This window comes from Diabrotica undecimpunctata, chromosome 7 (genome assembly GCF_040954645.1).
Source record: "Diabrotica undecimpunctata isolate CICGRU chromosome 7, icDiaUnde3, whole genome shotgun sequence".
Classification (NCBI taxonomy): domain Eukaryota; kingdom Metazoa; phylum Arthropoda; class Insecta; order Coleoptera; family Chrysomelidae; genus Diabrotica; species Diabrotica undecimpunctata.
This window is the reverse complement of record NC_092809.1, coordinates 80,499,801-80,527,434: the sequence shown is the minus strand read 5'-3', so window position 1 is coordinate 80,527,434 and position 27,634 is coordinate 80,499,801. Positions and strand designations below refer to the sequence as shown.

At 33.4% G+C, this 27,634-nt stretch overlaps 2 protein-coding genes across 2 annotated transcripts in view; both read right to left on the bottom strand.

Annotated features, from left to right (window-relative positions):
- Vinc (vinculin) overlaps positions 1 to 27,634 on the bottom strand; it is a 453,217-nt gene that overhangs the window by 160,616 nt on the left and 264,967 nt on the right. Inside the window, exon 13 of the mRNA XM_072537619.1 lies at positions 14,741 to 14,828. Within this exon, the coding sequence (XP_072393720.1) occupies positions 14,741 to 14,828 (88 nt within the window). The remainder of the gene's footprint in view (positions 1 to 14,740; positions 14,829 to 27,634) is intronic.
- On the bottom strand, positions 350 to 1,637 carry LOC140445527 (uncharacterized). Its single transcript, XM_072537617.1, has 2 exons — positions 1,322 to 1,637; positions 350 to 1,262 (listed from the first exon to the last, which is right to left on the bottom strand). Exons 1-2 carry the CDS (start codon positions 1,616 to 1,618, stop codon positions 438 to 440), a joined length of 1,122 nt encoding a protein of 373 aa, XP_072393718.1. The 5' UTR covers positions 1,619 to 1,637; the 3' UTR covers positions 350 to 437.

The window sequence follows — 27,634 nt, the reverse complement described above, 5'->3', positions numbered from 1 at the left end:
ACTGCCGTGTTAACTCAAAAGGGCGTATCTGCTTTAAACTAGTTTGCGAGAAAAATCAGTTTTAGTGATTTTGATTAGGCAATCGTGATTTTTTAAAAATTTGTGACTTGTACCATATAGAAGTTAACAAATAGGTTTATACTATCATGTGACAGATTTTGGTAGAGTATCAACTTGGGAAAACAACACTTTTGACAGATACGCCTTTTTCACTTAACATGAGGTACTTATATAATTAAGAACGTAACTACATGATTTTTTGAAAATATTTATTGCATTAAACAAATGAACGTTACAATTTCGTAAGTTATTCTTAATAATTAGGAAAAGTTAAAAAAGTAAGCAAGAATACAGACTAAATAAAATATCATACTCAGTCAAACAAATATAAATAATTAATACTTAATTTTCTACTCCGAACTAGTTATTATATTATATTAATCATCAATTATTGTGTCCACATTTTCGCTGACAAAAATATTTTTCCAAAATGTAATGCGATTTGGGGGCATTATTTGACCAATTTTAGTGATTATATTCTGTTTTCTTTCCATTGTAATACCTCTTGGTTGAGAGATAGAGAGTGGTTTTGCAATGCCATTTTTTTGGATATTAGCCTTTAAAAAATTGGCACTTATGACTTCTCCTTCAAAACTAGTTTTATAATCTAATGTATGGAAACCTCTCATGAACTGAACTTCCACCATTTGTTGAAGGTACGGACGAGGGACCAACCTTGTTATTTTATATTGAGATGATTCGTCTTTCCAGTTGTAAAAATCATTAAAAGCCATGTCGATAACTTCGACATTACGTGTTGACGTTTTAACCGCATTTACAAAATCAACGAAGTCATAAACTTTACCTTGTCGATTTAGTGATTGCTCGACTCTATGGTGAAATGAGTCAGCTGCCATAAATGTATGACCTGACTCAAAATATCTTAGAGTTATTTTCCTAATGTTCAATTCTAATGAGTTTACAGCATACACAAAAAATGTGTACAAGCACCAATTTTTGTTCTGACCGGAACAATTATCCAGCCAAATAACAACTTCTTCGGAATCCCTAATTTTGTTTAAAAATGCATAAAATGTGCTAACAATATCCGCCTTTTTTCGTCCAGAAATAGCTTCATGCCATAGAACAGCAACTGTAGAAGTTTTAGAAGTACCAACTGGAACAAAGCTCTCATTAAAGGCTATCAGTCTGGGAGTAAATATAATTTCTTTGAAAGTATCGCATCTTGGGAGCATAATCACCTACAAAAAGATTGTGTAAGATCAAATATAACAGATATTATTTAAAATAAAATTCATACCTTCTGCAGATCAGCTGTATAAACTCTAGAATCGCCCGACGATCTGGAATCAGCGTTGTACATCTCTCGGGCCTTTATAAATTTTTCTCGATGATTTTTATATGTTTCGCATTCAGGACAAACTAGACCGTCATCTAACACGTGTGAGCTTTCTTTTGTATGAATTTCGTATTTTTCACAAGTGAAACACTCTTCGTTTCCAAGCTTTGCAAATGAAATATTAAGCTCACTAACGATTTGACGATATAAATAATACGAACATTGAATACTGTACTTTGCTTTAAATGATTCATACATTAGTTTTATAGTTATGTCGCTAGGCAAGTATAAACGGTTCGGAGCATGTGCTCGTCTATAATGCGATGTCGTAGGGTTGAAGGACTGTATATGACTAATGATTAAATCTCTGTTAAATTTTTTTAAGCTGCCTCCTCGTTTATCTTTGTTAGGTTTAAGCGATAATTGGGCTGTTCTAACTGGCTTATCATTTTTTTCATGATGTCCTAAAGTTGTCAGATAAAATACTTTACAAATATTTTGAGGTATTCCTTCTTCATCTTTTAACTGATAGATAAATGTAAAAGAGCGCCGAGAACTATCTGAATTTCTAGTTGCGCATCTTTTTTTGGGAATCTTTAAAATGGAACTTGAATAAAACACTTTCTGTTCCTCGGAGGAAAGATTCCAAAACTGCCTATTTATATCTTGCCGTCGAAGAGTTGAAACTTTATTACTGCAATTTTTCTTGCAAGTAGCCAAACAGCTTCCAGATATTTTGTGTTTATTGACTAACTTTTGCATTTTTATTGAACGCCGTTCACTTAAACTTTCTTCTATCTTTTTCCGTTTTCTTAACTGTCCCTTTTTAGTATATTTTTTGCTCTCTGATTTGTCTATTGCGCTTTGTATAATACTGTAAATTAAATTATTAAAATAGTTATAAATATTGGTAGTACGATGTTCTTCCGTATCTGTCAATAAGTTGTTTAAATTTAATTCCGAAATAGCTGATGAGCTCGTTGTTGAAGTAGGTTGTAATAGGATATTGCTAATAATATGTATATTTTGGTCGCTAATGTTATTATCTCTGTCCCAAAATTCTTCACTTGAGGTAGATGTTGAAGGAAGATAGTCTCTATCTCTGTCATCAGACACGTCAGATTCAATATCTGACTGAGCTATATTCAACAGCTCCTTATTTGTTTCTGTGGAATTTAAAGCCAGGTCCACCAACATTTTACCTCGTCCTCTAAATTCTGCTGAAACAAATGTTTTCATCAAGTAATTTGACAAAGCAATAATTATTTTTATAGTTTTTAACAGAATATACATAATATAAATACCTATTTGGTGTGAAAACCAAAGTGACATAACCTTATTTTCAAGATAATCAATTTACAATAACTTCAGAACCAAAAATATTTACCTTGACACATAGGTACAAGGTAACAATTTGTATTTGTTTAGCCTTTTATATAAATTAGTAGAAAATATACTTACTAGTTGTTTCTGCAAAATTACTATCCATATTTATTATGAAGAACAGAATAGGCCGTATCTGCCGAAAACTTTTTAGTTACGGCTTTTTGTGTTAACATTTACAGTTGCGGCTTTTAAAGCTAACATTTTAGTAGAAAATTCAGATACGGCTATTAATTTAAGCAGTATATATCCGGTTTTATTGCAGATACGGTTATGAAACCCAGGTAGATTTGTAGAAAAGAGTACTAAATAACGCGTGGGATATGAAACTCGTTTTTAATAAAAGTTGCAGTTACGCCCTTTTGAGTTAACACGGCAGTATAAGTGTAATTTGTGTGGGTACAGGTAGATATTAATTTTATTTTGGATGTTTTTCCAGTAAGTAACAATAAATGTTGCTCAGTTTATCTATGTCTAGACATATTTATTTGCCTCCCGTATTTATATATTTATTTTTATATACTCAGTGACATTAGATGTGTTACACCCATAAGGAATAATCTCTTGAACTTAATTTTTTGGCAACAGAATGACTATATTTAAAACATGCTATGATAACAATACCAATGTTTTATCTTTTCTACTTTTTGTAAAAAAAAGTTTTATCTTATTTTTTTCTGAAGAGACCGATTTGTAAAAACCGGTTCTTATAGAAATTTTTAGTTATTATTCCTCAGTCTAATTGTATTCAGTGTAAAAAAAATGCTTCGAGTTCTAAGACGGTAAAATTACCACCATGTTAGCGATTTTGACAGGGAAGAATTATTGCGTATAGAGATATGTGTTTGTCTAATCGCGAAATTGACCGTCGCGTTAATTGTACGGCAATGACGGTTATGCGTGTCTGTCGTGTGTGGACAAACGAAGGTAGAGGAACACAAAGAAGATCAACTGGTTAAAAGAGGCGTACCACAAAGCGTCAAGATAGGCGCTTTAGATTACTGGCCCTGGGAGACCGTTTTGCTACTACGCGTCAAATTGCTGACCAATGGTTTGAAGTAGTAGGTAGACCTGTTAAAATGCGTAGACTATACCGTCATATTCGAGCCTTTTGACTGGTTTAATTCCGTCCACGACTAGTGGTTCCTTTCACTGCGGACCACTGTCATCAACGTTTGAATTGGTGCAGAGAATGGCAGCATTGGGTGACAGAATGGCGAAATGTAGCATTCAGCGATGAATCACGATTCTGTTTAGGAATGCATGATGGTCGTAGGATGGTAAGACGCCACCGTGGAGAGCGACGGAATATCGGGTTTGCTGTTGAGAGGCATGTACACAGAACAGTTGAAGTAATGGTTTGGGGGGCTATTGCCTATGGTAGCCCATCACTACCTGTGTTTATTCGATGCAATATGACAGCTGCGCGTTGTGTTGATGACATCTTACAAAACACTTTACTGCCTTATCTCGACGGCCGTCGAGACGTCCTTTTTCAGCAAGACAACGCGCGTCCCCATATTGCTCGTCAAACTATGGACTTTCTCCAAGAAGCTGGAGCTAATGTTTTGCCGTGGCCTATCCTATCGATATTTTGAATCCTATCGAACATGTATGGGATATGATATGAAGGAGACTGTCCACTTTGTACCATCTTCCACAGACTCTGGCACAGTTAATACATGAAGTTTAAGTTGCTTGGAACGAGGAGCGACAGGCAGACGTCGATCATCCCATTTTGTCAATGCCTAGACGTATACAGGAGTGTATTCAGCTACGGGGTCGCCAAAGACATTATTAATTTTTTTTTGATTACTTGTTATTAAATATTCTTGACAACGTTATCGTTTCATTCTTGATGTAAATCTACCATGTTGCCAAAAAATTAAGTTCAAGAAATTATTCCTTCTATGTGTAACACTTCTAATGTCACTGAGTATATTTATATATATATATATATATATATATATATATATATATATATATATATATATATATATATATATATATACATTATAGAATTAGGAGCTCACGGCATCGTATCGTATTTTGCAGATTTACTGAGCGTATAAATTCAAAAACCACAGTGACTTCTAAAGCATCTCATCAACAGTTACACAATAACCCAATGTAAATAGCTTCTAACAATTAGACACATAATTATTGAAAATTTTTAGAAATAGCCGCTGTTCTATCAGTTTTCTTTCGATCTTCGCGATCCATGATATTTTAAAATCTTTTAAAAAGACATAGCAGTATTTCTAACCTTTTAAAGATTTCTTTCTTTCTCCCCTTTCTTTTACCCCATCAGGGTGTCGGATTGGAGCTAGCTATTTTAATTTCCATTATTGTAATTCCAGTATTGGGGCTAACGCATAGTATAACTTGTTTGATTTCTTTGCTCTATTTGCTATTTACCAGTCTATTTTTCCGTCGTTAGTAATTCTACTTCCCAGGTATTCCTAAGTTGTAACTATTTCCATTCTGAGGTTTTACATGTTATCTTAATTTTTGTCTTTCTATAGTGCCATATGCTGCTCTTAGGTCTATGAATGCTAATACTAGTTTTCTCCTCATGCCTATGCTTGTTTCTATTAGGTACCTAATGATATACATGTCATTTGTCTGCCTTTTTTGTCTAAATGCCGCTTGTTCTTCTCCCAGTTCCATTTCTACTTCTTGTCTTAGTCTCTTCTCTATTTTAGTATATATTTTAAAGCATACTGATGACAGATATATTGCTCTATGTTTTCGCAGTTTACACTTCCTCCTTTTTTGTATATTGGCACGATGATGTTGGTATTTAGGAATTAGGAATTGTTTGTTTTTTCCCACGTCTCTTTATATATTTTCCATAACCAGTTTATTCCTTCTTCTTCCATGTATTTTACCATTTCCGTTCAATTTCATCATCTCCACATAACTTGCCCAAATAAAAAATCAGATAGATTATGTCCTAATTGGAAGCAAACATGATAAGGTAATAATCGATTGCAGGAGTTACAGAGGGGCAGATACCAACAGTGACCATACACTTCTTCTTAGAGTGCCATATCCCTACGGAACGTCGGCGACTACCATGCTTATAATATTGTTATACTGATCTCGGTCTTGCGCTATGTGTAGCAATTGGTCCGCTGTCAAACCTGTCCACTGCCGCAAATTCCTCAACCAAGAGAGTTTCTTCCGTCCTATCCATTTCTTTCCTTCGATTTTACCGTTGAGAATTAGCCGAAGGAACACCATACACTAATAATAGTAAAACTAAAACAAAAACTACCAATAATACTAAAACCTGTTAGAAAAAGAATAAATTACCAATTAGAGCGCCTTCGAGAAAAGCAGGTTGTAAACAGACTAGAGGAAGAAATAAATAAAAAACTAGAGAATCCAGTCAAACAGGATATAGATGAAGAGTGACAGTCCATACAGACAGCCATATCGGAAGCAGCGGAAAAGTGTATAGGAAGAGAGCATATAAAACGACGGCAAGACTGGTTCGATGGAGAATGTAGGAATGTTTTGGCAAGAAGAAACAGGGTAAAACTACAAACAGATAAAGAAAATACCCAAAATGCGATCGAAAACTATGTGGCAAAATGAAAAAAGAACAGCTAGAAAAGCAATTGAAAAACATAGAAGAAGCCTACACAAAGAAAGAGGTAAATAATTTCTACCAAGAATTTAAGAAATCCAGAGAAACTACAAAGAATAATCCACAGTATTGCAGAAACAAAGAAGGCTTATTTCTAGATGAAACAACAGAACAATAAACAGATGGGCGGAATATTTCGAAGATATATTAAATACAGACCAACAAGAGGAACTTGAGAAATATGAAAATTGGCAATTGGAAGATGAAGAAGGAACGTGCGAGGAACCAACTCTGAATGAAGTCAACGAAATAATAAGACACCAAAAAAATAACAAAGATGCAGGAGAAAGTGGTATCCCAGCTGAGATTTTTAAGGAAGATTGAAGGAAAGGATATTTCACTTGACACTAATAATTCGGCAAAACGAAGAAATGCCGAAATAATGGAATACCGCTCTTATTTTTCCTATCTATAAAAAAGGAGACAAAAAGGAGAGCGAAAACTATGGAGGTATAACACTATTAGAAGTAGTCTATAAAATACTTGCAGAAATTAGTAGGAAAAGATTTAATAAAATATGATAAAAAAGTGTTTGGAGAATACCAGGGAGGTTTTATATCAGGAAGAACAACTACTGATCAAATAAGTATGTTAAAATTAACACAAAATAATAGGAACAAAACAAGGATTACATATGCTATTTACCGATTTTAAACAAGTATATGACTCAACATGTATATGAGAACATTAGAAATACAAGAAAAGCTTATAAGGCTAGTGAGAATGACGCTTAGAAACACGATGAATAGGGTAACAATGAAATGAAGCTTTTCAAGACGGTTCACAGTGAATAGAGGTTTAAAACAAGAAGATCCGCTATCAACGAATTTATTCAACCTAGTATTAGAACCAATCGTAAGAAGATCAAATATGGGCACAAACAGGACTATTTTACGGATTTTACAGTACGCGGATGATGTGGTGAGAGAACTAGTAAAAACAAAAAACATTTAGAAAATATTTTCCAGAAATTTGAAGAAGAAGCGAAAAGATATGAATTGATAATAAACCAAACAAAAACGCAATATATGGAAATGAGAGGAGACATAACAAATAATAACAAATATATCAAAATAAAAGGAACAGAGACTGTCTATAGTTTTGAAAAAGTGTCAAAATTTGAATACTTAGGAGTAACCATAACGAACACGGGAAAAGAAGAAAAAGTGATAGACAAAAGATTAATTAAGGGAAGCAATGCGATAGGGTCACCAAATTCATTACTGAAAGCAAAAAAATGCTTAGTTTTTCTTGGGTTTAGGTTCAATAAATTATATTACTATAAATGTGGAACTAGATTTTATTTTCCATAGAAATCAACGTTTCGGCAGAAAACCCTTGCCTTTGTCAAGATTCAAAACGTAAAACGTGACACTGACATTAATGAATTGACCAATATTATAATGATATAACAATAATTATAATTATATATATATATATATATATATATATATATATATATATATATATATATATATATATATATATATAATATACAAAAAAGGAGAAACTGTAAACTGTGACCACATGGAGCAATATATCTGTCATCAGTATATATATATATACTGATGACAGATATATTGCTCCATGTGGTCACAGTTTACAGTTTCTCCTTTTTTGTATATTGGCACGATGATGTTGTTCAGTCAGTCTTTAGGGATTGTTTGTTTTTTCCCGCGTCTCTTTATATAGTTTCCATAGCCAGTTTATTCCTTCTTCTCCCGTGTATTTTACCATTTTCGTTCAATTTCATCCTCTCCACCTGCCTTGCCTATTTTTATGTTTTATAAGCCTTCTATTACTTCTTTTCTACTAATTTGCTCTAGCTCTATGTTTTCTTTGCCTTCATTTATTACATTGTCTTCCTTTATTACTTCGGTATCAAATTTTTTTTAAAGAAATATACGAGCATATAAAGGCGAGTATAAAGCAAGCAGCATTCGAAGCCCTTGGGGAAAAAGAACATATAACAAATAAACAGCACTATTATGAAATAAATGAACCAACAAAAAGCATAATTCAAGAAAAAAAGCAACTATACAGAAAATGGCTGACTACAAACAACGATGAAGTTTATAAAGAATATAGAGAAAAAGATAGAGAAGTGAAAAAACAAATAACACAGCAAAAGAATGAAGAATGGGAAAGAATCTGCTTAAATATTGAAACATATATAGGAGGTACAAGAACTTCGGAGTCATGGGAAGTACTGAGAGGATTGAAACAAAACTCAAAAGAAAAAATTAAATTGGGAAATATACAGGACAAAGAATGGAAGGACTACTACAAGGAACTATTAACAGAACAAAGACCACAATTCATTGGAAAAGAAAACAGGCGAAGACGAAGCAGATTCCCACAACAAGAAATAGAAATAACAGATAGGGAAATGAGAACGGCCATAAAAGCAATCAAAAATAAGAAAGCACCGGGACCTGGAGGCATCTCACCTGAGCTTATAAAATACGGATCAAAAAAATTACACCGGATGATACAGTGGATATTTCAGAAAGCCATAAATGGAGAACAGCTACCAAAGGAATGGACGGCGGCATATATGACATCTATATTTAAGAAAGGAGATAGAAAACGATGCGAAAACTACAGAGGAATAAGCGTAATATCATCAATAGGAAGATTATATGGGAAGATACTGCGAGAAAAGATAGAGCAAGCGATAAAAGGCAAAATCGGGGAGGATCAGGCAGGCTTCACGGCAGGAAGATCATGCATAGACCACATATACACACTGAAACAACTGTTGGAAAAGCCAAAAGCAAAAAATAGAGATATACACTTGGCATTTGTGGACCTGAGAAAGGCGTATGACTCTGTACCAAGGTCAGAACTATGGGAGGCAATGTACAAATTAGAAATACAGACGGAATTCATAGAAGCTACAAAAGCTCTGTATAAAGAAAATAAAGTGTCCATTACAATGGGAACAAGAATCATAGGAGACTTCACCACAACAAAAGGGCTCTGCAGGATTGTTCCACATCTCCAACCCTATTCAAAATATACTTAGAGAAAGCCTTGACTACATGGAAAAGAAAATGTAAAGGTATGGGAGTACCGGTACGGAACGAATACCTATATACGTTAAGTTTTGCAGACGATCTAGTAGTGATTGCACAAGACCAAGACGACCTCAGCTACATGATGAAGAAACTACAAGAAGAATATACCAAGGCTGGCCTAGATATTAACCTCGCGAAAACAGAGTACCTATCTACAAGTGAAGAAGACATAGAAGATCTACAGATTGATGACAAAGTAACAATCAAAGGAAAGGATAAATTCAAATACCTGGGGTTTATAATCACGAAAAAGGCAACAACAGAGGAAGAAATTACACAAAGATTAGGACAAACAAGAACAGCAATCCGACAACTTAACTCAGTATAGAGGGATAGACACCTAAATATGAAGACAAAACGCAGATTTATAAAACATTAGTGCGAAGTATTATGACATATGGGGCTGAAAATTGGATCATAAACAAGAAAAACAGCAGTAAGATAGTAGCAACAGAGATGGAATGCCTGCGAAGATGCTGCAGAGTAACAAGAATGGATAGGAGAAGTAATGACGAAATAAAGCAAAGAACATCAATAGAAACAGACATACTAACATATATAGAACAAAAAAGACTAAAGTGGTATGGACATGTAAGAAGAACTAGCGACAGCAGATGGATAAAGAGAATAACCGAATGGAGCCCCATAGGAAGGAGGAAAAGAGGACGACCCCAAAAATCCTGGAGGAACGAAGTAGACGACGCCATGAGTAAGAGAGGACTAAACGATGGAGAATGGAACAACAGAGAGAGATGAAAACGGTTGAGCGAGAGAAGGCAGTGAATACTGTAAAATCCCTAAATATATAATATATCAAATTTTTTCTCATAATATTCTTCCCAAACCCTAGCTAATTGTTCTGGGTTTATTTGGTTTGCTCTAATGTATCTCTTATTGCGTTTATTTCCTTTCATTTTCATCCCTTCTTGTGTCGTATTGTCGCCCAAAAGTTTCTATTATTTGTTGCATATCCTTCTTATAGTTCTCCTCCAAATTCTTTCCATGATTTTGTTTTTGCTCGTGTGACTGTCTTTTTTATCAATCGTCTCTGCCTAAATTTTTCTTTATCTTCTTCTAATCCCGTTTCGATGTATTTTTAGATGCCATTTTCTTCTTTTTTATTTCTGCCTTCACTTCTTTATTCCACCATGTTGTCCTCTTGAACTGATTATGACATTTTTCGATTCCACACATTTCAGTTGTTGTTTTCTTTAACACTTCTCTGTAAGTATTCCATCTTTCTTCCATTGTCCATGTTTCCTTTTGGTGCTATATTTATCTCAATATTTTGTTAGTTTCCTTCTTCTAAAGTTCTCGCACACTTTCTATCTTGAGATTGTTTACCTTTATTTTCTTGTACTCTTTTCTTTCCACCTCTATTTTTTCATTCTCCAGTTTTGCAGTAACCATCCTGTGTTGTGTGGACAGTTCCGGTTCTTTTTCCGTTAAATGTTTTGTTCTAGATTTCTCGTATAGACTATATAGTCGATTAAGCTTTTCGCATTTCTCTCTTCAGCCACAAATGAATATTTGTCTTCAATGGTTTTGTTCACCGAATGTGTTTTCTATTATCAGGTCATTCGTTTGGCAGAATTCTAGCATTTTATTTCCATTTCTATTTAATGTTTCTTCCTCATATTGTCCAATATATCCTAATCCCCTATTAACGTCCTTACCTACTTCTGAATTCCAATCGTCAATCATATTAAGATTATTATTTTTTCTCTTGTGTCGCTTTATTTGTCTAATGCATTTTGGATTTCGTTGTAGAATTCTGTCATTGTCTCTTATATTTGTATTATTCCTATATTGTCATTTAATGCTATTTGGTCTGTAATTATTCTAGATGATACTGCTTCGTAGTTTGTTATCCTTGATTCTATCTAATTCTATTCTTTTATTCACTATTATACCGACTTCTTCTTTTGCTCTGTGTCCCTATGGTATTCCGGAACCATTTTTTCCATTTCTTCTATAGCTTCTATTTCCTTGCCGGTCAGAGATGTAACATTCCATGTCGCTATTCCTCTATGATTTGTCTCATTATCATGTATTTCCTTTTTACCGTTTTTTTCTTCTCCATTACTAGTGTTATTGTTAGTGTTATTTCATGCTCCCTGATCACCATTATATCCGTTATTTGTTTTATTACCATGTCTATTTTTAATACTAATATTTAATTTTTCCCTCTCTTCAATACTATTCTTATGCCCATTACCAATATCCCCTTCCCACAATATTGCCCCTATTGTTCTTCTTCTTTAAGTGCCGTTTCCCGATCGGAGGTTGGATATCATCATCACTATCTTTACTCTATCTACTGCTGCTCTGAAGTGTTCTATAGAACTGCATTTAAACCAGTCCCTTAAATTCTTCAACCATGACACTCTTCTTCTTCCTATACTCCTTCCTCCTCTTATCTTTCCCTGTATTATCAGCCTTAGCAGTTCATATGGCTGTCCCCTCATTACGTGTCCCAGATATTGTAACTTTCTTATTTTTATTGTGTTTGATTGTGCCCCTATTGTTAGTATGCCCAATACCCATATTCCCGTCACAAGTCATATTATTAATACAGTATTTATATTCCTAATCTTACTCTCATTACTACTTAAAACTAAACATTTATTACCATTGCCCGGCTTATTTAGAAATTCTTCTTTCTCTAATCGTTGCATGGCCTCTCCTTGGTTTATTTTACGCGGCTCTAGTAGCTCTGGTAGGTTTTTGAACTCGCTATTTCCACTACTTTTTCTTCTTTCTGGCACCATCTCCATTCCATTGGTGTTATCTACTGTTATATTATGAACTCTTGGTTTTTTGCTGACTTTTTCTTCCTCTCATTTGGCCTCCCTGAATCAATTATTCCTTCTCGCTGTCTAATTTCCATTCCATCTCATTTATTTTCTGTTTCATGTTTCCTACTTTCGTTATGTTTCCCTTTTCTCTCTCGTCTTTGGCTACTTTCCTAATTTTATCTTGAATTTCCCTCTCTTTCCTGGTCAGGTCCGATTCAATGTAAATTTCATGCAATCTGCAATATCTTTCAGTGTACTTTTGTTCTTAAGCATCTGTATCTTATATGAGATATCTTAAAATGCTGCACAAATGTCTTTTCACTTCCTCCTCCAAGTTTAATGTGTAAATCGAGATCTCTTCCTAAAAATTGTTCCAATCTTTCCTTGATTACTTCATTATCTTTGGTTTGTATGATTATATCTTTAATTCTAATATTATTTTTCTTTGCGGTTCTATCTAATTGTACTATTTTTTTGTTTGCTTCCTTCAGACCCTTCTCTGGTTCCATATTTTTTGTTTCACTTCTCTGTCACCTGATTCTTTGTTCTTTCCGTAAGTTTCTGATTTCCTCCATCATGTAATTATTTTTAAGCAAGCATCATTTGCATCATATCTTCATTTTGGTCTCTAACCTTGCTGGGTGATTTTTTGGTTAGCTCATTTCTCTCGAATAGCATTTCATCTTCTTCCTGTCCGTTTCTCTCTTTTCCAGATTTCTTTTTCGCTGCTATCATATTCCTTGTACTTTGGTATTGCTCCACCACGCAGTGTCATCTTTGTGTTTTTATTTTTATATATGCTTTAATTGGTAGCTCTACTCGCCGCATTCTGGTTTATTTTCCGGGTCAAGCCTGAGAGAAAATTCCCCTACCTATCTTTTTCAAATTTTAATATTATCAGACCGCTTTCTTATAATATTCTGACGTATAAATTTTTGTTTCTTTGTTGGTCTATAAGCCTGATCTGTATTGTAGGTCTATATTTGTTGACGGTTGCCTTTTATCATTTAATGTATGGCATATTTAAATCATTATGTTAAGTTAATGGCCTACCTTCGAAATATAATAATTATAAAAGTACTGATAAGTTTTTGTGAGGAGCCAATTATGTTTCTTTTATTTCACACAATTAGGAAAGTCTATACTTCAAATTGATTTAAATGAAATTATCTAAACATCCAATTATAAAAATAAAAGATGACTTACGGATTAATGAAGTCTGAAATTTCACTTTTATTTTGGTACTAAACAACGCTATTAATAAATCACTCAAGTTAGAAACTATTTGTAGACAACAATCAATAACATGTTCATTAAAACTAGTCGTTTTCGGAACTCTTTTAAAGATTTCGTCATTCTAAATATTTGTCAACCCAAAACATCTTTAGAAAATAGTTGAAGCATATCCTCATGAAAATAGTTTATAATTCAAAATAACTTAAAAATTTCCAGTAAAGCCTTTATTTCAACTACAATTGTGCTTCTGTAATTGGAAGTATTGGTCGAAGTAGACAATTTTTCTTTCATTATAATTTTTGGTTTGTCCAAATTACAATTTCTTTTATATCATCTCATTATCAATCAACAAATTCCAAATATCTAACTTAGAAGACTTATTTTCCGGCTTAACGCTGTCAGGACTGGTAATCCTCTGACAATATTATGTCTTTAGGTCCTTGTGTTTCTCGGAGGTTCGTCCTCTGTCACTGAAAGCTACTTTTTTCTTTCGATATGTTCACATGATTCACATAACTTCAGGATATAAATTCGATTCTTCACCGCTAGAAGATTCACTCTGCTGAATTACATAGTCGGGATCTTCGTCTGAGCCATCTATAACATCTGCAGTTTCCTCATCCGTCTCTCGGTCTGATAAACATAAATCTTGATCTTCAGAACGAAGCAAGCTTGCGTTTTGTTAGCATAATTTGGGTCCGCCAGGTTTACTGGTTTAGTACGACTATTGTCGCTGGGTCCTGCCCTATCCATGCTCACTACAATACAACACCTTTTTGTTCACCAATACACAATCCGTAACAAGTAAAAACACCGTAATCACCGCATAAAAAAAACACCGTTATCCGAAATATTTGGCTTACTGGACCTGCACGTTTACAAAACGACCGTTACTACGGTGCAAACACTATAAGAGTTACGAAGATACTGTAGGACTTAGCTTATTATAGACTGCTCAGAAGGTATTTAAACGGATGTATGCATAAGGCTTCCACTGTTGCTGGATCAGCAGATATTCGGGGGCTTTTGCCTATTATACCAATGTTTCGGGTTGAGGGTTAAAAGTAAATTTTGATTTTTCAAATAAATAATGAAATTCAAAATAATGACTTCCGACTAAATATTTCGTAATATATTGTTAATATTTTATGTTTTGCCATATGCATACATAGTGTATTGACAGAAAAGTACATTTAAGTATTATTGAAAATTTATGTACTGCACTTACCTAAGTTTAATGAATTAATATCTGGCAAAGGTGGAAGATCTGGATTAATTTGAACTGCTTGACGAACTTCACCAACGGCATTTAATAGCTAAATAAACAAAATCCTAAAAATCGATAAACTTTCACCAACGTATATTGACGCTCATAGAAGGTTACCTCTTATGGTTACGACGTGCTTTCTTTTGAATGTAAATAAACTAGGTTTGCATCTTGGTCGATAGAGGCACTAATAATCAAATTTACGAAATTCATACAAACTTCTGGCAGTGAAGGTGAAACCAAGGTTTGGTAGAGTGGTAAAATGTGTGATTATTAGTCTTATGGATCTGAGATAGAAAACCTGATCGAGTAATTTTTTTACTTTTTATTATGTTTTATTTGTGTATTATGTATACGTAAATAAATAGAAAAATTTTATTTTTACGAATTTATTATACTAAGCAAGTACATTTTATTAAAACTATTTCTTTTCTTGCATGAAATTCATTATACCCAATATTGTCAGGCACGGAAAAAAATTGCGCCAAAAATTGACTTGTTTCTGACATTAGTTACTGTATTAATCATGCATTAATTTCATTAAAGCAAAGCCATTTTATGTATAACTTAACTTCAATAATCAGGTAGACAATATTGTCAAGCACGCAAAAAATTTGGCCAAATTTTCAGCTGTTAACAGTCGAAACTCATTTTTTTTATTACACAACCGTTAAAAAAATAAATCTTAATAATATTTATTGCTACAATTATATCAGAAGTTTCTAAGTTTCATTATTTAGTTTGTTTATGTGCATTTTTTTCCGTTTGCGTTTCATCGGGTAGGATAGAATCGCTTAATATCCCGGCAATAATTTAATTATATATATATATATATATATATATATATATATATATATATATATATATATATATATATATATATATATATATATATATATATATATATATATATATATATATATATATATATATGTACAATTATTTGTAAGCGTCTATTAGCTGAAGCAGATTTAATGAATAAGTTTTAATAAACCTATTTTATTTTATAAATAGACGAAATAATTTATATTCATTTATAAATGAAATTTGGATTAATATAAAAAATATTAGCAAAAAGAATTACTTGATACAGGTCTCGATCTTACAAATAAAAATTATCAGTCGAGCGCTCTGGTATTCGACCTAATCTTCATTTTACAACAACTACCAACACTTTGTATATGAACTGCATACAGAATTGATTATCAGCGCCTCTATCGACTTATTTATTTACACTCCGATGGCGTCTGAATCGAGGGATACTCTTTTGTTTTTGTTAAGAAGTGACGTTCTATGAACGTCCATGTTTTTTGCTTTCACTAAGAAATTAATAGTTCAATGAAATCTTTCTATAAATGTTTAATAATTCGCTTTGTATCTTTTTTTAAAGTTTGTCCATATTTTGTCCGTATTGTCCATAGTAGTAAAATTTATTTTTCTTGTACAAAAAATTGTCCAACTAAACTAAAATTATGTAACAAAGTACATTATGTCTTTACATTATATATTAATAAATATTTGCCAATAAATGTTACACTTGATCTAAACAAGTAGTTTGAAAATATAGGATTTAGAAGATTTAGGAATACAATCATCAAATATTAAAGTTTTTCAGTCATATACGCGGTTTGTCAAAAAATATGAATTCTATATTCATATTTTTTGAAGTTCCAATAGAAGTTATCTTTGAATTTTGGTATTATTTGTAGTGGTGAAATCATTTTATGAGACTATTGATTAACTTATAAGTTAAGTGTAACTTAAAGTAGAAAAAAGATGGTACAGTAGGCGGTACAGTAGACGCGAAGTTTCATACTAGGTTTTCTGTATTTTTAGAATTTAATTTATTTTTAAAATGAAATAAAGTAATTTTATTATTTATTTATTATTCATATTTTAAACAAATTCTATTATATTCAAATAATTCAATAAATTATGTTTGCTCCTAAGGCTACCTGCTAACATATCAACAATGTTACGCTGTATAAATTTTTTTGCATTTTTAAGCTAAGCATACGTTGTTTACTTATAACAGAGCCATCAAAGTCAGATTAAATATTAAATTAATAATATAAAAATAAATATCATTTGGTTGTAAACTTAATTATTCTTCTTCTGTGCATTTTACTATAGAGAAAAATTAATATAATGGCAGTATAAAAGCTTCGCTTCAAAACAATTTAAATAACACTTCTAATAGGCCCTCCACCATTACAAAATCATTCTAAAAAAATCTTGTTCTTAATAATTGTATCATGCGAACAACCAAAAATTTTCCGCTTTAAATGTGTTAGTGTTTATCATCAAGGCCTTTCATTCTTGATAGGATGTTTGACGCTCTTACTTAGAGCTCGCAGATTCACTAATTGCGGTGAATCACTCCGCATTCTTCTTGTACATTGTCAGATTTTGTTGTATAACTTAACTTTCATTACAATTTCCTTCCAGTCATTTCGATCTGTGCATAGTTCCCTCCTGTTTCTCACTTTCAGAATTTTGATATCTCTCATGACCTGGTCCTCCCATCTCTCTCTCCTTGGTCTTTTTTTTTGGGTGAAAATATTCCAAAGAACTCTGGGAAGGTGTCCCAGGTGTGTTGGATTCTGCCGGTTACGTTTAACTGTAACCGGCTGCCTACCCACTAAACTCACCCCCTCTTTCTCCAACTGACGGGCCCGGTCCCGCACCGGTCTTAGCGAGCATAGCGTTCGTTAGCTTTGATCGTTACTCCCATCTGGAACTTTCTGTGTGTGCTTTGTGACGGTCATGACGGGACGTCATGACCGTCACTTATCGTAAACTAACAGATAGCTACCAGACAAACCAGTAAGAACAACTCATTTCATTCTGCACCCCCGTGTGATAGGTCCATTCTTACCTCCATTTATACTATGTAACCATCCAAAAATTCTTTTGGTCTTAGTTCAAGTATTTCAAAATCAAAAAAATGTATTTAAAAATTCCTTTATAAAAGGAATATATTATTATTTCATCATCAGTGCTATCCTAAAAGTATAGCCACTTATGTTCATAAAAACAGATGACTTTTATGAGTTAAAGGCTCATTTCTATTGACTAATTAATTTTATTAGCTTCGTGTTACAGGAGGACTTCAGAAATTTATTGAGAATCTATTAACTTGAGTTTCTCTTTTTTGTTTTTATTTCCTTGATAATGAATATATCTGAATGAATGTGTGATATGAATGAATATAACTTCGCCCGCAGTTTTGTTGGGTGGCTCGACAGAACTGTTGCCGGTCCCAAGCCCGGATAAGGGTGGAGGGGGTCTACAGCCAGGTTAGCACCTTACTGATAGACGTTAAAACCATACAGCTCATAGAAACAGGATTATGCCTCGGAAAAGGAATGATTTCATTACGACGACTAACCCGAAAAAGACGACAACGAATTTATGGAAAACGAGAAATATACTTCACATCGGTACTTGGAACGTAAAGTCTCTAAACACAAGAGAGCAGAAAATTACAAAATAGCTTGTAGAAAAAAATATAGACAAATGTGCACTGCAAGAGACGAAGAAAAAAAGAAAGGGTCAAATTATGCTAGATGACTATCTGATGATTTACAGTGGTGTTGCGAAAGAAACCAGAGCCACCGAAGGAGTCGCCCTGTTAGAACACAGAAAATGTTTATACCAAGTACAAGAATGTAAATATATCTCTGAAAGAATAGTAAGTGTAAAAGTTAAATTGGATGTCAAACCTCTGAATGTGATAGCAATCTATGCACCAGATAAGAACAGAGATACCACCACAAGGGAAAACTTACGAACACCAAATTTCTGTTTTCTTAAAAGATGTGATGATTCTTTTTTCGTTCCTTTGGAAGTCTAGTATCAGATGAGTAAACCTCGAAACAATAATCCACAACCACGCGATCCGTGCTAAAGTGGTGAATGGTCAAGTGTTAAAGGTCTCGAAGGGAACCTCCGGTAACCAGGATTTTACTTTAGAGAGGTAAAGACGCATTGCCTCGCTGGTATCCTAAATATATCTTGAGTAGTCACTGAGAAGCTTTCTTCCTTTGGTTTATTTCTTATGAAATCTTATAATGGATCTAACAATGGAAACTGGCAAATCAAAGATTTAAATTGCCTATTGTGAGTTTGTTTTGTTTGTCGACTTTTAGACCAAGTTTGTTAAACAGCTTAGGTAGTTCTGGTACTACTGTTAATTGACCCACTAAGAATTCAAAGTCTTTTGTATTTTTATTTTGACTCTGTTTTGCTAAAAAAGAGTGAACATTTGTTTGCTATTTGTTTAACAACCATCTTATATTCAATTATCATGCGTAAATTGATGAGCTTTATTTCTTAATGGTTCCTTATTTCCTTTCCAAACTGTGGTTTGAGCTTATTACTTTTGTTTGCTACTAGACAAAACATAAAAAACCTTACACACTACAAATAGATAAAACAGGGTGTAAATAGCTGTTATGACTTACAGTCTGGGGGGGGGGAGGCGCTGTATAGAGGCTCTCACTATGTATATAAATCTTAATGTATAAAAGATTAATATAATATAGGTATATATTCGTATTAAATAAAATCATTTAAAACTTAAAATTAAATATTGAGATCCAAGATCTATACCATGCGCAATCTTTTTTGGATGTTGCTAAAAAAGTCACCAATGGATATACTGCGAACGTCAGCCAGATGGTTGGTGGAGAGCGAGTCGTGGGTTCGAAACTAGCTTCTGGAATCGGTATTTGGTCCAACAGAACCAATTATCAAACATAAGATAATTTTATGTCCATTTTGTTGTTTCCATGGTTACCCCAAACCATTTACAGTATGTGTGGGACAGTATTTTTTTTATTCAATTCCAATCCCAAAAACTTTCTTAAAGGAAATACCAGCCAGAGTGATATAATAAGGTACTTTTTGTTAAAAAATTTTTAAGTAAAAATAAACATTTTTTCAAATAAAAAAATTTGCTTTCATGACAAACTAAAAAATTATAAATAAATAAAATTATAAGTTTATGGATTAGCTAATTGTCATATTTGTCTTCTTTTAAATACAGTTAATTTTAATATTTAAATAATATTTCAAAAAGGTTTGATATTTCATTTCGACATACGTTTTGTTCACATGTAAACCCCTATGTAAGCTCCGTTGAAAAATTTAGATATTTTTCATTTCTAATAAGCTGTTTAAATAGTTACAACTAGTTGTAAGAATCGTTACAACTAGCGCCCAACGTGTGTGGCTTGTTAATATTCTTGCAACTGTCTCCCAGCAACTTGGCTAGCCTGTTTTTTTATTGTTACAATTGGGGCCCGAAGTGGCAACTTTTTTTATTTCTTTTGCCTACAATTAGTCCTACCAATGTAAGACAGATTCCTTTTTTCCTTTGCCATTTGTTTTTTCAATTCTCCCTAGTTTTCTTGCATTTTTATAAAACCCCTCTCTGATAGTGTCCCACTGTAACACTTCCGTGCTACAATGATATATGCAAGGCCAGAATCGCTCACTGTCGAAGAGAATTGGGCGGGGTTTTCTTAAACATATAGAAACTATATCGTATCTTAAATCCAAGCACAATTAGATAATATGAAATTATAATTTATTATTGGACGCCACCCCTGGTTTATCCTCGAAGGGGAAGAGCAAAAAAAAAATTAAGATTTATTGAAAGTTTACAAGAAAACTATTCTTTATTATTTCTTAGTATTGAACAAAAAGAAAACATTAATAGTTACGTCATCCCAAAGGGATACCAAAATATTATTTTATGTTTACATTACCATAAACAAAAAAGCTTTGTATCGTATTAAATTAAGAATTAGTTATAAGGTAAATGAATATATATGTATATTAACCCCAAATTTCGAAATTTGTTTACATTGAAAATAATATAGTTATTTATCAACTATAAATAATAGAGAAAATAAACCTTTAAATAAAATTAGATCACTTCACTATATTTTCATTTTTTTGAGTTCATAATCATTTCTGTTGTCTTGAAAGTAGGTATAATAAAAATTGGTACAACCTTAATCTGCTCTGTTTCTTTTCTTATTTAATCAGTCACCAAATAAACCATTGATTCGGCTACATCCGATATCAATCCACCACCATCCTAGATAAGAGGGGTTAGGTATTCCATAAAAAGATACCGCTACTGGGCCATGATCTGGAATAACTCCATACCAATATTATCTTGCGACAATGTATTAGAAATATAATATCAGCATTATAGCCTCTCCAATAAGGGTCTCTGAAATGAGACCCACTTTGGAAATACGTCTTAACGGTTGGACGTTCTTAACAGGAAAGGGCGAGACGCTATTCTTGCGCTCTCTGGAAATTGGGCGTGAGTGACAAGTTGAAAAATATGCTCATCTACCGGATATATTTGGGAATTACAGAAGAATCCTTGAGTCGGCTACAGGTAGGTACTTGACAGATAGATGGGGTTACTAGTTTTATTTAAAAAAAATATAATCGAAATTTATAATGATTTTCTTTTAAATCTTTTGAAACCAAATTAAATTTGATTTGAGACCAAATGCTCGCATTCAATCGAAATAATATAATTAAGACATTACCATTTGAAATTTCATAAGTAATATATAGCAAAACATACTAGTGTTGTCACCAAGATACAAAACAGATAATTTACTGCGTAGTCGTTATGAGACCTAACACAATAAAACACAAAAAAAAATAATGTTATCGTTTGTTCGGAAGCGTAGAGTCTTTCATCTATGACTTAATCCACGAATAACATAAGAATAATAATACAATCGTATCATTAACGCCATAAGATACAAAATACAAATGTGTCATCGTTTGTTCGGAAGCATAGAGTCTTTCATCTATGACTTAATCCACGAATAACATAAGGTAATAACGCAGCGCGTCATTATAGACACATTTAGAAATACGCAGAGAAAGGGAAAGAGTTACTAATAGTTCAAAATTGGGTACATTAAAGTTCTACGAAGACATGCCTTAATAAGTTTACTGGGAAAGGTAGACATCAGAATTTCTGTAAGACACATCTATATTTAGAAACAAAAAAAGCTGATGTTTAGTTATTAGTATGACAACTAGAATTTGTGATAACTAACGTGTATCATCCGCCTATAATAGGGACAACATCGGTAGGTCAACTTCGGGTAGGGTCAACTTCGGGTAGGGTCTAAATAATTCTAGATTACATAACTAAACAAGTATTGGAGAACTAAAAAAGTTTCCTGACGCGGGAGGATGTTAGTCTAGATTTATTACTGAAATACGATTATGAATGGCTTATCATTCCGACGAGTCAACTAGCGGGAATCCGCTTACTTCATCCCTAGCCTTCCTCAGTGTCTGGCCATTCAGAATATAGGATGTTAGACAGCAATAATCTTTTCAAACATTATTTTGGGGGGTTTCGAATAGAGAGTCGAAATTCGAAGGTCTCCACACTAAGAGTAAAACTTAGGCAAATAAACAGATACTACAGTAGACTCCCTCTATAACGAGAACTGAAATGACAGACTAATTACCTCGTTATAAGCCGATCTCGTTATATCAGACAATCATAATACTGTGCATACATATGAATCTGTAGTTTTCTAAACCATTAACTTCCGATAGTGAAGCCATTTGGAGCAATATAAGATGCTAATAAATATTGTTTGAATGGCGTTTTTGAAAAAAAGTTATTTACTTTTACAAAAAACCTGTACTTATATTTTTTTCCAATTACATAATGTATAAATCGTATTTTTAAGGATAACATAAACTATTGCTTCTGCAATTTTAAGAACTCTGTTATTTTTAACTGCTTTAAATGGTCCAGTATCATTCTATCATATATTTTCTAAAGATGTGAAACAGTTGTATTTATTCATTGTAAAGAAGTTTATTGCGGGCTGCAGTTAAGTTTATTGAGGGGCTGTTTGAAAAGGTATTTATTGATAGCCACGACCGGACTAAAAACGTAAGAAACACGTTTTTGGATCTTATTTTCTGTCGTTATAACCAAATTTGCCTCGCTGTAGACGGTTACAGTTCAATAGAAATTTCACGGGACATCTAATGTATCTCGTTATAAGCGAAACCTCGTAATAACCGTGTTCGTTATAGAGGGAGTATACTGTATAATGAACTATCATTGGTAACTAGACAGAGGAATCTTGATATCTTTGGTATAGATACCAAAAAAATTACTTGGATTTATAAATCCGTAAAATAAGATAAATTGAATTTTGTATCCACTTGAAGACAACTAAAGGTATGTACAATTTATTGTAATATAAACTAACATAAGCATAAAAATATCACATTCTACCAAGGCATTCTAAAAATAAAATGAGATTAAATTTTGCAAACACCCTTAAAATCAATATAGGTTCTTGGTCGGGGTAGCATAAACTCAAGATCTCGATCAATACAAAATAGAAAGAAAATAATACCGAAGTAGAATAAGATAAGATAAAAATAAAATGTATGTCGAAAAGAAATACGACATATATATAGACATACTGAACACAATAAATGATCAATATTATTATATTTTTTTTTTTTTTATTTAACATCCAATGTTTATTGCAATCTGTCTCATTATAAACAATAAGCAATATGTATAATATATGTACAATAACATAGTGGGAAGCTGCCCAGTGGCGAGCACCCAGGTAAAAGATAACATAAAAATAATCTATGATATATCAGCTAATTTGAACTTAACAAACAGAGTTTAATACAAGTAAACATCACTGACACACATATGAGAATTACAGGGCAAAAACACAAATTAAGGAAAGATTTAGAAAACACCTGAATAGAAACTTGTTATTTCACCGCACCATGACACTATGTTCTATTTTTCCTGATTTACTAGAGGTCCAAAGGGTCTGGTCGTTTTAATCTTCTTACGTGTGAAATGTTGAGCAGATCCGTGGCCAGCGGATTTGGATGGCAGGATAGTCTGTTCTTGTATACAGAGTTTACAGCAGATATTGCTTCGCAAACTGTTTGTAGCTGTAAATCGTGATGTAATCTGTGGTTCGTGATATACCAAGGGGCATTACAGATCTGGCGCAGTACTTTCGATTGGAAACGTTGAAGTTTTTGTATGTTGGTATTACTTGCTGTACCCCAGATTTGTGCTGCATATTGCCATACCGGTTTTAAAATACATTTATATATCAGAAGTTTGTTCTCCAGGCTAAGATTTGATTTTCGACTCATGTACCAATACATTTTCCTGTAGATTAAGCTGAGTTGAAGGCGTTTCTTCCAGATGTGGATGCCCCAATTAAGTTTGCTATCCAAATGGATTCCTAAGTATTTAACGACGTTATTAACTGGTAGTGGAGTGTTGTTTATAGAAACTGGTGGCGCGACACCTTTTTTTAAAGTAAACGTTATTTGTGTTGATTTTAAACTGTTAACTTGGACTCGCCACAGCTTAAGCCAGCTCTCTAGTTTAAGTAGGTGATTTTGTAATACCTGGGCTGCTTCAGTTGCTGTAGAATTTGAAGCCATGATAACTGTGTCATCGGCATATGTAGCGATTGTTGTATTGGTCGTCGTTGGGAGATCTGATGTGAATATTAAGTAGAGGGTGGGTCCTAGTATGCTTCCTTGTGGAACTCCGGAACAAATTGGAAACAGGTTAGTGATTTCCCCACCTCTTTTGACTTGAAAGAATCGATCTGTCAGGTAGGATCTTAAAAGTGAACTTATGGGATGAGGAAATATAGATTTAATTTTGGAGATAAGACCTACATGCCAAACTTTGTCGAATGCTTGAGAGACATCTAGAAATGCAGCAGTACAGTAATTTTTTTGTTCAAGCGAATTTCTGATAGTCTTTACCACCCTATGAATTTGTTCGATAGTATCATGTTGTTTCCTAAACCCAAACTGATAATTCGGTAAAACATTACTGTCATATAAAATAAGCTCCAGTCTTCTCAGAAAAAGCCGTTCAAATACTTTAGATATAATAGGCAACAAGCTAATAGGACGGTATGAAGATACTTCCGTGTGATCCTTATTAGGTTTTGGAATCAGAACAATTTGAGCAACTTTCCATTGGAGTGGAAAATAACCTGTTTTTAATATTGAATTAAATATATAAGTAATTAAACTTACGCCTTCGTTGGGTAGATTTTTTAGTACTAAACTAGATATTAAGTCATATCCAGGTGACTTTTTAATTTCCAGATTATCAATTATTTCTTTGATTTCAGATTTCTTAACAGGTTTAATAGGTGGAGCCATTTGATATGGTGCATTTACGACTTCATGGATAGCTTGTTCTTCTTCAACTGAGACTTCCCTCTGATGCGGTTGAAATACCTCGCATAGATGATTTGCAAAAGTATATGCTTTATCTATGTCAGTTTTAGCCCAAGTGCCATTTTGTTTCCTGATTGGCATATTCATTTGTTCGTTGTGTTTAAGTTTTTTTGTTAGTTTCCACAGCGAATAGTTTGTATCATCTGCAGGTGAGAGGTTCTTTAAATATTTGTTCAGTATCAGTTTTCTTTTGAGTAGTCTGCAAGCTCTATTCAGATTTGTTTTATCTTCTGGATGCCTAGTGAGCTGCCATATCTTTCGCAGTTTTCTTTTTTCCAATATGAGTGTATTTATGTGTGCAGGATAGGACTCGGAATTGTGTTTGTAATAAATTTCTGGGGTGGACGTCCAAGCAGCTTGCTGAATAACTGTAGTTAAGTGAGCAACTGCGTTTTCTATATCACTATCACTTTTAAGAGGCAAGTTTAGATTGATGGATGTTTTTATTTCTTCTCTATATCTGTTCCAGTTTGTTCTTTTATTAGAGAGTGTTAAATGTTTAGAACAGTTATGAATTTGGCTTTGTAGATCTATGAAGAAAGGGGAATGATCTGATGAGAGGTCAAATGAAGGAGAAATTTGGAGGTAAGTATGTGATATTCCTTTTACTATAGCAAAATCAATAAGATCAGGAATTTTTTGTCTATCAGTAGGCCAATACGTAGGCTCTCCAGTAGAGAAAGGAATTAAATGATTCTCATTAATACTTTTTAATAATTCTCGTCCACGTGAGGTTACGATTCTGGAACTCCATTTATGATGTTTGGCATTATAATCTCCAGCAGAAATGAAACGGTGTCCTAGCATCTTAAAGTATTCAGTAAAATGATCAGCTTTAATTATTTTATTCGGTGGACAGTAAACAGCAGATAGAATAATCGAGCCTTGTGAATCTTCGACCGACACTGATGTGGTTTGGATGTTAACTTTACTAATTTTATTTGTTTCATGATGCTTAATGTTATTTCTTATAATAATTGCCGTACCTCCGTGGGCTTTACCTAATGGATGTTGAGTTACATAGGTTGAATATTTTAGAATATGGAAATGGCTCTTATCAGTCATGTGTGCTTCGGAAATAAACATAACATCTAGATTATGATAGTAAATAAATGCTTTAACTTCGTGGAAATGAGAGGTTAAACCATTGGCATTCCAACAGCACATCTTTAGTTTAGTGTTGAAGGTTAAGCTTAGATATCAGAGAAATTATGAGATCAAACATCTTATCCATTCTTTCCATTAACTTATGTACAAGTAGTTCTAGATTATTTTGTATATGTTGAGGAGTTGTTGTTTCTATTATATGAGAAGTCTCATCTATGGTAGATGTATTTCTATTATCTCTTCCTGCAACAATTTTCGCATAGCTTGTAGTTGGTTGAGTGTTTGAAGGAAATTCTGCACGAGGTGGTTGACTTGCGTTTTTATCTCTAAGTGTTGGAAATTTTTTTTTCTGTAGCTCTTTGTATATTGAGCATCCCTTATAGCTGGCAGGATGATTTTCTAGACAATTTACACATTGAACATCTTTTATATTTTTTGGTTATGGTGTTTTGAGATGATAGGTGATCGCCCACACATTTTACACAGCGCGGACTCCTGTGGCAATAATTGTGGGTGTGGCCAAAATTTTGACATCTTTGACATTGGGGTAGTTCCCTTTTCGGATGCGGTGGCTCAACTGTGACAATAGAGTTTAGTAATTTTGTAATATCATATATATCTTTATTGTTACTTTGAATAGCCAGTTCTATATTAAATAGTGGCAGATCTTTCTTTGTGCCTCTTTGCTTAATGTTGGAGATGTTCAGTGCTGTATGTCCGTGCGCTAGCAACGCTTTTTTAATGTCATCTGGATCTGTTGAAGGATGTAAATTACGTATAACAACTCGGAATCCACGGTTTTGTTTCAGTTGGTATGTATGGTACTGAGTATTTTTTTCTGCTAAAGATTTTACAATTAATGAATAGTTTTTGGATGAGTCAGCTTGAACTTTAATTTGGTTGTTAGCAAGACATTTTAAAGTATATTTACCTGGAGTTATCTGCTGTAGTAATTCCTGTAGTGGTTTGATACACTCAACATTTTGGATAAATATAGGTGGTGGCTGTTCATCTTTTTTTTCTTCCAGCATTTCATCCTCTTCATTAGATTTATCATTTTCAAGTGCCTCGTATCTGTTAGATGTAAGAACAGTTTTACTTAGCCAATAATCTTTGAGTGTAGCTTGTTTGGTGTTTTTCAATTCAGGACTATCATCGTTGCGTTGACGTTTCTTGTGGTGGACTGATACCCATTCACTACCACTTTTTACCTCTTCTGCATCTGTGAGATTTTTTTTGTGGTTTCTCTATTTGAAAGTTTGATAATTTTGTTTGTAGATCGATGTTGCGTATTTTAGATTTTTTCTACTGTTCATCTAGAGAGTTGTAACTGTCTTTTCGATTTCTTCCAGGTGGAGGAGTGCGGGCTAGGCAGGATTTTCTAATGGCTGGATTTATGTCCTCAATGCATTGGTA

Coding starts and splice junctions, on each gene's coding strand:
- LOC140445527 (XM_072537617.1), bottom strand. CDS start 1,618: ATGTATGAATCATTTAAAGCAAAGTACAGTATTCAATGTTCGTATTAT. Junction 1,263..1,321: donor ATACAGCTGATCTGCAGAAG/GTATGAATTTTA, acceptor ATCTTTTTGTAG/GTGATTATGCTCCCAAGATG.